Here is a 15736-nt window from a genome sequence, read left to right on the forward strand (position 1 = left end):
TATTCCACTTTACTAGCAATGCCTCTGTGTTATGAGTAATATATTTTTATTTTAACAGTTAACCAGTGTACTCAGATTGCTCAAACTTACCAAATGTTTCCTTTATAATTTTATTCCCTCTTGCTATCTGACAAGAGTTGAGAGAATCTGTATTAATTTGTTTCATTGCTGTCTGCCAGTACTGAGGTATTTATTTAATATTACTGACTAAAATATCTAAAACTTTGGTAAATATATGTCTGACTCTAGTTTGTCGTGGAAATATACGTCTGTTTCCAGTTTCACGTGCATATCATTCCAGTCAAGTGATTCATGCTCATATGGGTGTGATGGACTTGTATTTCATAGAGTAAGTAACATTCAGCAGTGTGTGTGTTATCCTACTGTTTTTATTTGGATCAGCCATGCAGTTTTGAAGTAAATCTATTTGCCTCTACTTTGATTTGCATTGTGGAGTGATCCTAGGGAGTGACATGGATGGGATTCCTTTTGCTCAAAATAATGTGATAGCTGCAGGAATGTGCCTAATATACCCCAGCCACTAGTAAGCCTTGAATCTTTAAGATTAAATCTGATAACTAGTTCAAAGTAGAAAGCCCCTGGAACATAATACGGAATATTCTTAAAGTTAACTCTTTCACTGTACAGGCCCATTTTTATTGCTGATATAGCCACAGCTGCCAAGTATTTCTTAGCACTTCCATGAAACTGGTTTTGTTACATGTGAAACTTCTTTGGGTGAACGACACGCATGCATGACTCTATAAATAATGTCATTATTTGTGATAAGTTTTCACTTATGTATTTGATCTTTTAAGCACTTAAAATAATGCAAATAAGCAACATTTGCACATTGCTGTTCATTTTTAATTTATCATGGCTCAAATTTGTTCAGGGCTGTCAAACTTCTAGTACTTTCATAGTTATTCCATGGCTTGCATTTGGAAAATTCTTTGTAAGAGTTTCCCAAAAAATTGTTCAGCTAAATTGCTCTAATTTTGAGAAACTAATTTTTCTCTGGCTCTTCTGAAGCCATTGAGAGTTGCAACAAGTGAAAGCCACTGAAATTAAATGAATGCAAATATTTTATTTTTAGTTTTGAAACAATCAAACATTTAATTGGAGGCTTCCAGCTCCATAATTTGTGGATTGCCAGTACTAATTAGATGTCCTTAATGAAAGGAGATTGTTTCAGGTAAATGCTGGAATTGGCATTCTGTTACACAAACTGTTGAATTTATTTGTTATATAAAATGTCTAAAAGTTTTAGGCATTCCATGAAGTAGATGGTAGACAATGATTACATTGTGAAAAGGGGTTTTATCAAGGTTTCTTTGTGTGGAACAGTGGAATTTTCAGTAGGAAGTAGCATCCTTAGTGGCTCCTTGCCAGCAAGGTTATTAACCAACAAAGGAAGTGTTAGAAATGCAGTGTTTGCCACGTGCTCTTCAATCTTTCCCAAGAACTATAGGCTTGAGACAGAGAACTGATTGTTACATTTCCTTTTGGGAACATTCTTTGATTTTTTTATTCCTCATAGACCTATTTATGTGTTTGTGTTTATGTTTTGTGGCAATTGATTTTCTTTTGTAATTTCTTTTTCCTTGAAGGACAAAACTTCATTTGGGATGATTTGAACATTGTGCATGTATTTTTAAATCTGCATCTGCTTGTTATAGGATAAACTCAGGCCTTTTGATGAATCATTCCAACAACTAGGTCAACTTTAGATGCCTAAGTAACTTTGCCCCCTGCTTCCAAATCTTTCCTTCGTCCCTATGCCATTAAACTGTTGGACTGTTTGTGACTGCACTTTTGGTGATCACTGTGCCAGTCCATTTTGTTTATTTCCCTCTCCTTGATGAGAATGATGCATTCAGGTTTTCAGAAGCTTTTCCCACCTTTTTTTTTTTTTTTTTTTTTTTTTTTTAATTTACATGCTATTTGGAGCACTTCATTGCTGGTGAACAGAAAATGAATGTGTCATAGCAGCAAAGCCTTTGGTTGTTGCAGCAGAATTACTTAAATTCATTGTATATACAAACTCCTAAGTTTTATAGGCAAATTCTAAACCCATTTTTCAAGTCCAGTTTGTCATTTTGCTAGTGATGAGCTCTAATGATTCACATTCTTGGAAGCGATAGCTGAGTCAGTATATGAGGTTATGTGTCATCTAATGAACAGAAATCTGCTACCAGTCAAACTCTTGAGGACATGCAATCCACTTACTGTGGGCACTTGTTTCCATTTTTGTTTTGTGTATGGAATATCCTTCATGATACATGATTGCACATGTATGAGCACACAGAGACCCATTTCTGAACAAGATGTGGTGGGTCTCTTGGGGGACAGCTAGTGTGTGAGTGTACAAAAGCACTTGGTGAAGAAAAGTTGGTTATTTGTCAAAGACTTGAGCTCTTGAGATGTGTCTTGAAAATACGCATCCATTGCATATCTTTTTGTGTTTTTTATCAGTTTTGTGTATTAATTTCCTTCCTACTTAACGTGCTCTACATTATAGAGCAAGATACACAAATGTAGCTCTTAGAAGAGATTATTCACTGGGATGGTCTAAGGATTTTTCAGGAATTAGTATGACGTATGTTCCAGCCACTTCCCAAAGGCATAGGAGGCTGAATTGGAAGGAATCCAGGGAGACTGCCTTGTATACCTGTTTTGCCTAATATACATAGATCTTTCTTGGCAGCACTGACTATTTGTTAAGTTTGCCTTTTGATAGGGCTGTTGTAATAGTAGCCTTGTTGCTAATCAAGACTGCTGATATTATTCAGTTGGTTGAGTCTTGCAGAATGTATTTGTCATGTTGCAAAGAAGCATGTGTAACTGGAGGCATATCTTCCAAACTGCAACAAAAGTTAGCAATCAATATTACAATAGTCTCAAAGGTGAAAACAGGTTTCTGTTCTATGAAATATATGTATTGCTGTGTAATTTAAAAATAAATATACCAAAATCATGGTAAAATGTATGTATGTACTGTAAAAATGATTTATATATACTGAAATAATTCCATAGAGAAAAAGCAGACATTCACTTTATTCACTTATTTGATGAAACAGTAATTTTGAGATGTGATTAAAATCTTAATTTTTTTTTTCAGTAAGTGGCTTACCAGTTGTCTGTATCATAGATATGATTTGGCTTTTGGCCATCTCAATTCTATACTTTGCAAGCATGTCATATCTCTCTTACTATTTAAATCTTAAACTTGCATTAATTTCTGGACGAGTAGAGTTTCTGCCTATGCTTACCTTCAGAATAAATCACAGGGTATTCTGTGTGGGTGTCACTCCCTGGGGCTTTTTGTCTAGAAGCTTTTGAGCCCTGGCACTGCTGTTAGTTTAGGGGAAGTACAGAGCCACACAAGTTGCTGGTTTGGGGCTGAACTGTGGTAGGTAAGAAGTCTGTGTTGCTTTTGTGACATGACCTAGAGTAACTTATTGTGGTTTTGAAGAGAGATTGGATTTATACTTTAGCACTGCCAGACTCAGAACATAATGAGTCTTTTCTTTCCATTATTTGAACTGTTAAGAAGAGCATCTCTTTTTTTTCTTGGCTGTCAGTATTGGAGGTTAGCCACATGAGAGTGGAAGGGTGTGCTAAAGGAAGCAGAAGCTGAAATACTAAGGAAGTCTTACAGAAAGAATTCTTAAGGGTAAGCTTGATTGAAACAGAAAAATGTTACAAATTTACTTGAAGATGCAATGGATAAAAAGTTATACTTTTCTTTGGCCAGATCCAGTCATTAGTATTTCTGTCAGAGTAAGGTCATTGTGTTGATTCTTCATAATTTCTGTTGTGACAATTCTTAGGTACCTAACATAAAAGTAATGGCATCAACAAAAGACAGGAATGTTCTTGAGGGTATCTTCATGTGTGACTGGTTGTAATTGATATGTTGTAGTGGCACCTATAATATAAAAAAAAAAAAGAGAAAATATTATTCCATTATCATTTACAGTTATTTATAATATTAATAATAAATATTTTGTAATATTTATTATTATCCATTACAGTTATTTGTTTTAACTGTATCTTGATCCACATGTTTCTTCCCTTGTGTCTTAGTTTGATGGACAGGTGTCTGCTAATAAAGGCAGAAGCTTTTCTTTGAAATGGAGAATGTAGACCCCCTTCCTCTAAATTATTATTATAATTTTGAAATCAAGGGGCTTTTGGACAAAAATATGGGAATTAGGAATAGCAGTTCTTTACTAGGAAAATGAAAATGGAAATACAGTATTGCAAAGAACAATCTCAACCTTGACAGAGTCAGAATACAACCTGACACCCCGTCAGTCAGTCGGGGTGTTGGTAGCAGTCCCATTAAATGGTGGCTACAGTCCCCCTGCAGCGGCAGATGTGGTTCAGCTGAAGCAGTGCTCCTGTAGAAGGTGCAGTTTTCTTCTGGAGGTCTAGGGATGATGTGGAAAAGGTTCAGTTTTCCTCTGGAATCCATTGGAAAGATGGTAATTTGATGTCCAAAAATCTCTGATTTTTTATCTAGGTAGGAAAAGCTTGGCTCCTCCTCCTGGCTGGAGCATCTCCCAGTGGGATGATGTAATTGTATCAGTCATACAGTGAGACTTAATGGCCCATATCAGATGATATCTTCCTGGAGGGAGGATGGGGTGTGGAAAAGATAAAGATGATTGCCCCACCTGGTTTTAAAGATGGCCCATTAGCAGATGGTATGTACCACAGAGATAAGGTTCAACAGATGGGGATAGAATACACATTTCTGGCCACATCCTGTATTGCAACCTGATACCTTGGGTCTTTTTGTTCTCCCCCCTCATCCTGCTGGAGGCTGGGGAAGGGAGGAAGCTGCGTGGTCCTTAGCCTCTGCCCGGGGCAAACCACAGAGCAACATCTATCAGGATGAGCTGCTCCAGTGGGCAATTCTGGAGTGCAAAATAAGATAACAAACACATCTTTACTGATGTAGTTTTCTGGCACACACATTTACAGGGAAGTCTTCATGTGAATTCAATAGATCAAAAAAGAGATAATTAATTTAATTGTTCTGAACTTCGTATCAAAACTATTATGTCTTTAATTGCAATATTGTTTCTTTCAAACTTTTTTCTTGTTAACTGCTACTATTATTTGCATGGTCTTGACTGGACATTTACTGTATCCAGCTAGAATAATAGAAGTGCACTTGGAAAATATACATACAGCCATACTATGCAGACATAGTGAGAAGAAAAAAGAAAAAAATACTGAACTGAAAACAAGCAGAAGGATGAAAAAGAGATTCGTGTGAATAATGGTGACTGATTGGATTCTGCACTCCTTCAGATTTTTTAGATAAAAATACAGTCTGGAACACTGAGGGCCCCATAATATTAACATTATTGTTTCCTTATATCCGTTCATTGTTTACTACATGAAATAATAGGGTTCTGCGAAGTCATATCCTATACGAGCCAATTGTATACAGCTACTCTGCAGGTCTGTACTAGCACTGCTGGGTACAAATTGTAATTTTGGTGTCATTGTTATAGTAAAGTAATTTAAGAGCAAAATCTCCTAAAATAACTCATTTAAACTTAGTGTCTGTGGAAAACAGAGTGCTTTTACACTAGCTCTGTCAGGACACTACTTATTTTTATTCAGTCTATTCCAGAACACTTTTCAAGCACTTTTGAAACACATTTGCACCTAATACTTAACTGCAAAGGTTAAATCATCATCCTTCAGTACAGTCACTTTGTTTTTGATAGATACCAGGCAGAAATAATTTGTATATAATGTCTGTCAAAGGGATTGAAAAACTCTGTGGTGTTGCTGCTTTTCGTTTGCTTTGGTTGGGTTGTTGTGTTTTTTTTTTTTTTTAATTTTTTGTTGTTGTTGTTGTTGTGGGTTTTGTGTTTTGTTTTGGGTTTTTTAATGTTAATAGGATGAGTATCTAAGTAGGATTAAGTCATCGGGGCAAGGGCCAAAACTCATTAAAGTCAATATGTTCCCATTCATTTCAATAACTATACCAATCCTGAAACAGTTCCTGTCAGGATGGACTTGAGGACATAGTGACGAGTTTTTGGTGGGAGGGAGGACTGAGAGTGAAGTCCCATGGAGGTAGACAGGTCAGACATTTCAGAGGTGGAAATTGATAGAAGGGGAGCAGCAGTGCTTGAAGACATGTGCTACTATACACATAAGATGGCATGTATTTTATTTTGAGTGATGTCCAGTGCCTCGGTTTAATAGGGTGGATAACAAAGGCAGAAAGTTAGGATTTAAAAATCAAAGTGCTGTGGGTTACAGGAAGAAACTAACATTTGCTAAGTCACAGTAGCAAAAAGTGATTTTTCTGTGTCTCAGGACTGAAATAATTGCTTTACTAGAGGATACAGTATATGAAACTGTAATACGGGATTTATAAATGTGTCCTTGTTTGAATCAAATAAATAGAGCTAGCAGACTTTTCAGCAGTTGCTCACCTAGATTTACTGTAAATATGAAATGTTTTAGGTGCACTCAAAAAAATACATGAGACTATAAATACTTTGTGTTTTACAGATCTCTTGACTAAGTGACATAAACTGGTTATCTCTTGCTGTGAATAATAAACAAAGTAAATCCAGATTTGAAAGTGTTTTCCTTGAATGCCAGTAGGAAAAATCAGTACCAATCAATCAAGAACAGAAATATTTATGTGTGTGGATTTGATTTTTAAAACAATATGAAAACTGTCATTTACCTTGGTTTGAGGGAATTTTGGTCTGCTTGTGATAACGGCAACATCATCAAAACATCTGTTACATTGTGAACTAAGCTGAAGAATCCCTCAAATAACCTTAATATGGAATTTTCCCTGCATCTTATGTATACCTGGACAGAAAAAATACTTTTCATTATTGGCTAAATGTTGACTTTTAATCAGCAATGGATTTTTAAAACTATTTTTTTCTAAAAAAATATGTTTATATTTTATATATATATTATATATTACACATATTATAATGTATTATATATATTTATATATTATAATGAATTATAATAATTTTTCTGAATTTTTATACTAGTCACTTTTGAATTTTCAACTGTATTTGTCTTTGATTATGTGTTTAATTATAAAAAATAGAGAACAAAATTTTTGAAATTATTGTAGCTTCAATATATTAGAGCCACATATGTAGGTAAAGAATAATGCTTTTTTTGTGTGACAGAGCTATTCAAATTTTTATATGAAAATTTTGTGGAAGGTAACTAGATAAGAAAACACCTCCCACCCTCCCAATATAATTTGTTACAGAAGCTGCTATTATTTTGCACAATTGGATACAATATGACTAAAAATATTTCTTAATGAGAAATTATATTGTTCTAGGCCAGAAAATAAATGGAAAATCAACTTTATTGAAAGTTAATTCTAGGGAAATGAAAAGAGATGCTGAGACAATTTATTTTTTATGCCATCTTACTTTTAATTTTCAAATTATTTTTTTCTCATAGAGAGAAGAGATGCTGTAAAAACTAATATCTTGAAATTTCTTTTGACTTAGGAAAAACTGACCAAGAGACTCCTGTGGCAGGAGATAAAGACATAAACCAGCCTTCCAGTAATCAAAGTACACAAGCAGAGATACAAGAGCAGTCCATCTGGGGAAATCGTGCTGATGGTGACCTCATCAGAAGTAAGTATTTCCAGAACAAATTGCTGCTTTGGAGGCTTGCTTTCACAGTGTAACAGGGTACTGCCTGTTGACTCTGCTAAATGTGTGTCAAATGCAATTGTCTTGCAACTGTAATGCACATCTACTGAATTTATTTCCCAGATTGACTCCTGTCAGCATGCATAAGCAACAAATATAAAGAAGGGTGTGATTCTATGGTGCAGTATGGCATAGACCTCTGTAACATCAAAGGTTTTAAAGCCTTGGTGTTACTTTCTTCTCCTGTCATTAATAGTACAGTAGTTAGTGCTGCATGTATGCAGCTGTGCTAGGTGTCACCTCCCTCAATGTCCCAGGTTACACATGTGTATATAGCAGAGTAAACTATGCTGTGAGCAGTTGCTTCCAGGTGCACTGAGTACTGGTCAGGTGTAAGCTTTTTAAGAGTTTTTTAGCTGCTAAGGCAGTTATTTTCAAAACTAGAAGAATGCTGTAAGGTAAGGTTTTAGACCTATGCAGGCCTACATTCCTAGTGTATGTCCTGTATGCTTTAAAACATAAAAAGATATGCAAGTTATTCCTATTTTCCTGTCTTGGAATGAAGATTATATTCACTGTCTTAAGGCAAAAATATTTCTGTCAACTGCCAGAGGTAATACTCTGTAATGCACTAAAATTTTGTGAATGCTTGAATGTTAGTTGTTCAGGGAGGGGCAGCATGAGGAACTGTTCTCTAATTATTGGGTGTATTCAGAAAGAAAATGGACTAAATGCAGAGTGGTGCTCCAGCTCTCTTGAGGTTGTCTGATCACAGGTTTCAGCCTTGGTGTCCCTTTGCAATTCACACTGTACTGTTGACAGTGGCTAAATTCATATTTCTGAACCTGCTGTTGTCAAAACAGCTGCAAAAAATCTTTTTTGTTTGTTTTGCTATTTGTTTAGTTGTTTTTTAGTCTTATCTATACATTCATCTTCTCCAGAACTTTGTATTAGCATTTGAAATTCTTTTCAAATCTTAGCTAATACTTTTTTTTTTCCTAAATAATTAATCCCTTTAAGTACATAGGCCTCTAATGTATTGGACAATTACATAGATCTTTTACAGGAAACTTGAATTTAACATGTTAGATATTTATCTGATGATTTAAAATAATTCTTAAAGGACTGCAAACAGGGAGAATTATCCTGCACAGCTTGAGAGTTTACTTAGTCCCAAAAGATTAATATTTTAAACCTAGTTGTCCCTGGACAAGCAATTGTTTTGTGCTTATGTTGAGGATATAGAAAGGTGTGTATGGCATCTTCTGCGTTTGGAATAATCTCCTTCTCATTCCCTCTTCCTAGAAGTTTCCTTATTCCCAAACCCATGAGAAAGCAGATTTATTTCATGCAGTTAGCAGCATGTCTAAACTATGGAAAGGACCAAGCACTTCAGGGTGATTCTGTGCATCCTCTAATCTGTTCACCACCAAGACACACTGCAGTGGCTGCACTGGGGAGTGGGAGGAAATGGTACATTTTTTTCAACATATAGTAGAAATTGCAGCAGATAGTGGAAACTACTGGTAAAATGACTTGATTATTATATGTAGTTATAGGTTTGTGTTGGGAGGATTAGTTGCTGCTGAATTAAAAAGAAAAACAAAACAACAACAAAAAAATACAAACAGGGAAAAGGGGAAAGATAGGATAAAATGTAGAGGAAAAAGGTACTGTTCCAGTGTGCATGAGGGATGAGAGTCCTCATCCTGGAGTCACAAGTAGCTTTACCTCTTACTTTGTGAAAAGCAAGTTTAGGTGAAAGCTGTAAGTTTCTAAAACAGTTAGTCTTAATGAGTGTGTAGTAGAGGCTTTATTATGAGTCATATTTTATTAGATACTATGATGCAAACCTCTCCTTGCTTCAGATAACCTTTAGTTTAAAGACTTCTAGATGGAAGAAACAAAAATTATGAAATCAAAGCAGTTTCTTTTGGGTTTTTTGAGGGAAGAGGGGGCCTTATGAGTAGGGAAGTTTGTTCTCCCTTTAAAAATTGAAGAACAGTGCTTGACTTTTCATAAATGTTCAGTTATGCATTTTGTGGTTTGCAGAAGTTTTGCAACTCAGTATACCTAGTAGCCAAGTTTGAAAACTAGGACAAGTGCAGTAAGCATAAGCTTTCTTATCACAAACATTACTTAGGTATTTCATGCAAAAAATAAGTATTGTAGCTCAGAATGGTCTTAATTCAACCAGATCTATTACCCCACCAAACTAAAGTTTGCAGACTGTTGGATATTGAAAGAAGTTTGAGGTTAGAAATAAACAGTGTTTGGATTATTACAGTATATTTTAAAACTTCTAAGAATTGTTTTAGTGCATACTTCACAACTGTTCAGCACTATCCTAATGATTCAATTTCTTTTTTTCCCATACAGATTGTTTTCCATTCCCACAGCTGATACATACTCCATTTGTCTTAGCATTAGCTTTAACTTTATAAATGTTTCCAGCATTTCATTTCCAAAGTTTTCCTTGTTTGCAGCTGTTTTATCCTGCTGTTATACGGAATTAGATTAATCAGTCAGTTTTACTGGCACACTAACAACGAAGTCCAGTGTTAGAGCCCTTGTAATGACTTCATTATGTATGATTTCTCATTTGCACTTGTGAACTCAGTTTACCAGGCAACATCAATAAACTAAAACACTGCCCCCGTTTTCCACAGTAAGATGTTTTATGTTCACCTTGCTTTGCCCTTTCAGTCCTTTTTTCAAGCTCCCTTTTTTAACCTCCAGAGATTTCCTCCAGATTAGCCTTTTCCCCACCTCCTTTGGAGCATCCCTTCTCATTTAGAAAAAGGTTCATAATACCCTGGGTAAATGGTTAATCTTATGGGAAGCCTCAACCAAGGAATTCATTGTTTTTGAAGGGATTTTGAGAATCAAAAGATTACTGTATACTGACATATAAACAATGAAGGGCTGTACAGAAGGGAAGCAGTTGTGTTACCTTTCTGTAATAATTGTTAATACACTTGCATAACTGTTACTGGAAGACTGTTCAGTTGGAGGGGTCAGGGGAGAACCACAAATATCTCAGGAATGACTGGAGTAGGTGAAAATATGCCATATTGTGGAAAACCTCCTGGAATTCAATCTGTTTGGTGTTAACAAAGGGAATAAATAGGGGCTTTGCCTAGTCCCTATGACGCATGCCACAACAAACAGAAATATGGTAAGATAGTTCTTCAACTATAGCAAGACAAAGAGAACTAAATAGAATATCAGGATGTTCAGTTAGACTAGGAATAAGGTGTACATTTTTAACAGAGTATTTGAGAACAGGAAAAACTGCCAAATCCTTGGTGGATTTATGTGTGTTAAATTAGCATCCCAAGGTTACAACTGTGATCCATATCCTTCAATTTTAGAACCTGAGTGAAGGAGAGAACCACCTTCTGTAGTGGTTCCTCCAGCTGGGAAGACATATATTTTTTAATGCAGTTATTCTTCAAGAAAATGTTGAGACCTGTTCCCTTCCCTTCTAGGAAACATACATATTTTTTATTTCTCACTGTAGAGGTTCTGCTTTTCAAAAGAGCTTTAGAATAACTCCATCTGCTATCTTTTTTGGCAGTGCATTTTAAATATCTGCAAACACCTTCTGCTTATTTTCATAGTATGGTCTGGTGGCCCATAATGGAGTGGTTCTGCTTCTGTTATCACTCACTGTTGTCAAGTGAGGAGTGCATGTTAAATGTGCAGCAGGGTAACCTGTGGCTATAGGAATGAAGCCATAGCAGTTTTTGCTGCTCAATGTTACCACAATGCTCTGCTTTGTTCTCTGGAAGAGGTATGGGATTTTTTTCTTTTCCTCTTAGGAAAAAAAAAAAAAAAAAAAAAAAAAAGGCTATAAAGATGGATTTTAGAATATTTAGACAGGATTTTTGTAGAGGGCACCAGGTTATCTTCAATGTGTGTTGCTATGCAGGGAAGGGAATGTTTAGGAGGGAATAAAATGCCAGTCTTGAACACTATTTGCTTGTGAGGATTTAATCTCCTTTCCAGATCCTAAGCAGAACCTTAGCTATGTGATATTTAAGAAAACAAAAAACATCTACCATAGATTCAAATTGTCATGAATAATTGATTAATAATAATCCAATTCTGAAGATTAAATACCTAAAATATGCCCATGTTTTACAGATAGAAAGGTCATTGCTATCCATCATTTTCTAGCTTCAATTGTCTCTTTCTCCTCCATGGAACACCCTCCTGATAAGAGTGGTTCTTCAGAAAAAGGGATGCTTCTTTCAGCCCTGTGGGGATCAAACAATTTTACGTGGTCTTGTGGCCACTATTTTATTTATTATATTCTTCTGGAATAAAAACCTAGATATTTTTATCTTTTTGTTTTCTGTATTTTATGTTAGCATTTTCACTTTACATGATTACTTATCTAATTTTATGGAGATTTTGAGATTTTAATTTTGGAGATTCCTTTCTTTGTCTGGCTAAGTGAGTGATTTCTGTAGTTTATGTTATGCTGTTTGTATTTCTGTTTTTTTTTTTTTTTTTCCCAATAAGAAGTTGATAATCTGCTGTTAGAAGTCTTTGTTTTGTTTGATATTAATCCAGATATATTTTCTTGGCTGTTCTATGCTGCACAGTCATCTTACAATTGCTGTGATTTCAGATGATCCTGTTTATTCTGTCTATAAAATAGTGCAAAGTGCTTGAGTTAACTTAAATGGTTCTTTTCAAAGCTAGAAAGTATGACAAATATAGTCTTCTTGCAGCATAACAGTGTGTGACTACAGAAATTATGCAGAATAGATTAATGGAAATTATTCAAAATATATTACTGAGTTTGAAAGGTGTATTCTATTACTTAAAGTAGTGATTTATGTACAATGTTCCAAATAGACCCAGGTATAAAAATCTGTTAACCTATGAATGAACAAAACTTAATCAGTTCAATATTTATACAGCAGCACAGTATTTGATATTTGGAACCTTCTTTAAAAAAAGATTAATCTTTGACAAATCTGGCTAGTAGATGTAATAGAGGAGTACAGGTCCTCCCTGAGAACTGCTCTCCCAGAGATTTTCTAATCCTCTCCCAGCAGAGAACTAGCCTGTGTCGCTTCTGTTTCTCCCCTGACCTGGCAGTTCCCTTCTACAGCTGCTCCAAAAGTCCTTGGAAAACTTCTCAGGCCTATTGAGGGGCCTAGTGAGTTGCACAATCAAAGCCTTTCCCTTTGATTTTCATTTTGCCTTCTCCTGGGTAGAGAGGGATTTTCACAGATAGCTGTACCGCTATAGTTTCAGTCCTCAGAGTCTGACTGCGTCTTTGGTGTTAGCCTGGAAAAAAGGAGGCTCAGGGGAGACTTATCACTCTCTACAACTGCTGAAAGGAGGTTGTGGCCAGATGGGGCTTGGTCTCTTCTCCCAGGACAAGAGAACACAGTCTCAAGCTGTGCCAGGGGAGGTTTAGGTTGGTCATCAGGAAGAATTTCTTCACAGAAAGGATGATCAGATGTTGGATGGACCGCCCAGGGAGGTAGTGAAGTTAGCATCCCTGGAGATATTTAAGGAAAGATTGGACATGGCACTTAGTGCCATTATCTGGTTGACATGGTGATGTTCTGTCATAAGTTGTACCCAATGAACTCAGAAATCTTTTCCAACCTAATTGATCGTGTGTGATTCTGTGTTTACAGAAGTCACTGTGAAATGACCTGTGTTGCTGAAGTTAGTAGTGCCTTGTAAACCAAGCTGCTGCATATGTTTTCTGTATGTTCTCTTCCCTTCTACTCTAAATAGAATGCTGTAAGGAAATGCAGCTAATGATGGACTGAGATGAGGAATTTTTATACTCTGTTGTCATTCCATATCAAGAAATAAACTTCTTGCTGTTGTCGATGCATTTACAGAACAGTAGTCAAACTTTGGTGAGAACTTTAAACTGTTCCAGGTGGCCAAAAGATAGATGTATGTATTCTGCATATCACTAATAGCCAGAATTACTTGGAGCCTTTTAGTTCCTCTTTTATTTTACTTCTGACTCTCAAAATGTTATCTGAATTCATGGTCTGAGGCTGAGAAAGTTTGGATGGCAGTAATCATCAGTACCAGACAAAGGTGAAATTCAAGTAACATGAAGATTACTGTGTTTGCTGTGTTTGGGCTGATAAGTAAATTGTATCTTAATTTCAGAATATTTTCCTGTCTTGTATTGGTACTGTCTCAGAATTAATCATGGTATTATGCCTGTATGGGAAAGAAGAGTTATATTCTTTTTCTGATTAGTTCTTCATATAGGGAAAAAAGTAGAATATGCTTGCGGTAGTTCCCTAAAAAGGAAGAATAATAAAACTCTTGTCTGCATTCTATGTGAAATATTTTACTACCAAAGCAATGAGTCAGTGTGGTTTTAGTCTTCTGTTTTCAGTACTAACAGTATTTAGTTAGCCATATTTAGCAAAGAAAACACTAAATTACAAAGTGTAAGAAAGTGTCATTATCTAAGACACACTTTTAACAACCTGTCTGCTGGCAAAAATGTCATGAACTTAAACCATGGCAAAATATCTTTTTTACTCATTTTAGATTTAATTTTATATTTGCTCTCATGGATGTGAAAAGCATGCGATAGGTTTATACAGCTCAAAGGTGTTACTGTATATGATGTTTACATCAAAATAATTAAATTAATTTTTCAAAATTTAAGAATCTAAATAATTTTAAATATTTTTGAAAATTATATGTACTGATAAAAAAGTGATAGAGGATGAGGGGCTCATGGTCACAGGATAAGCCTTAGCTAAGTAGTCATAGTTAAACATTTTTCTTCTTTATATAGCTACATAGAGGAGAGTTGTGAATACTGCTTACTTCTTATGCATTCTGACAATATGGTATCTACAGAGCAAAAGAACCCACAAGTACCTTTCCCTGAAAGTATTTGTATGAAACACAAGATAAAACAGGAGCCTGTGACCTATTGGTGCCTTGTTGTGGTGTGGTTTTCTGTTTTCCTCTAAAAAATTCTTTATAATCCAAACCCGGAAGAGCCTTTTGAAAAACATTAAAATGTCAGACAGCTGCGGTCACTCAGGATATTTCTAATACCAATATTTAAAAATAATTTTCCTGACAAAATGGGCCTCCAGATATATTGAGGTTAGATTTAAGAGAATGATGAATTATTTGCTACTTGAGCCTTAACTCTTTTTGAATGAACTGTAGCATTCTGGTGTGTGAGAAACAGCTTTGTGTGGAGACTGCATTTTATAATCACAAACTTCAAGAGCAAACTCATACATCCTAATACAAGAAATTTTCCAATTCTGAGTTTGTCTGAACCCATGAATTTTAGAGGCTTAAATTTTACTTCTAAATTTTGTTCCGTCAAATTCTATGCAATATCTCAATTATTATGTTTTCTCTTTGAATTATAAATATTATGACACTTGTTTGGAGAAAATTTAGCAATGCTAATGTTAATTACAGCAGAATTTCAGCTAAGAGACTATTTCCTGTTGCAAAAGTTCCTCAAGTTGAAGCGAGTTTTATTGATTTATAACTCAGACTTAAGGTTGTATAATGTTTGCATGAAATGTTAAGAAGTTTGCTTTTGAGACGAGTCAAGTAAGTAGACTGTTAGGCAAACCTATAAAAAAATGGCCTATGAGTCAGATTTGACCTTCAGGGCAAGTTTTTTGCTCCTGAGAGGCAGCATAAACTATTTGCCCATTCTTTGGCAGATCAGGGGCAAATGTGTCTTCAGGTACGGGTTACTCTGAAGTACATCTTTGAAAGCAAAACCTCTTAGCCAGTTAGAAGACATCTACCTATCCCAGTCTCCTTTCTTCAAGAGGACAGGTGCATATTTTGACTGTATTCCATAAGTTGCAAGCTGAAATAAAATTCACATTTTGACAGAACAGCAATGAACGATTATGATACTCACCAGAACTGGCTGTAAGAGCAGTGTCAAGCCAGAATGGAACATCTTTTAGGTCTGCACAATTCAGGAATACAGTGGAGATCAGTGAACAATACTCCTTTTGCTTGAATTTCAAAATGAAAGAAACTAAGTTTTA

General features: G+C 35.5%; 1 protein-coding gene across 4 annotated transcripts in view; it reads left to right on the forward strand.

The window, feature by feature from the left end:
* Positions 1 to 15736, forward strand: part of MDFIC (MyoD family inhibitor domain containing) — a 52048-nt gene that overhangs the window by 6222 nt on the left and 30090 nt on the right. For all 4 annotated transcript variants that reach the window (XR_013774122.1, XR_013774123.1, XM_079304724.1 and 1 more), the window contains one exon: positions 7536 to 7667. Coding sequence is in view for 2 of the 4 variants with exons in the window: in XM_079304724.1 (XP_079160850.1) it covers positions 7536 to 7667 (132 nt within the window). In the remaining 2 variants the exon portion in view is untranslated. The remainder of the gene's footprint in view (positions 1 to 7535; positions 7668 to 15736) is intronic.

The sequence above is a fragment of the Erithacus rubecula genome (genome assembly GCF_903797595.1).
Source record: "Erithacus rubecula genome assembly, chromosome: 4".
Taxonomy (NCBI): domain Eukaryota; kingdom Metazoa; phylum Chordata; class Aves; order Passeriformes; family Muscicapidae; genus Erithacus; species Erithacus rubecula.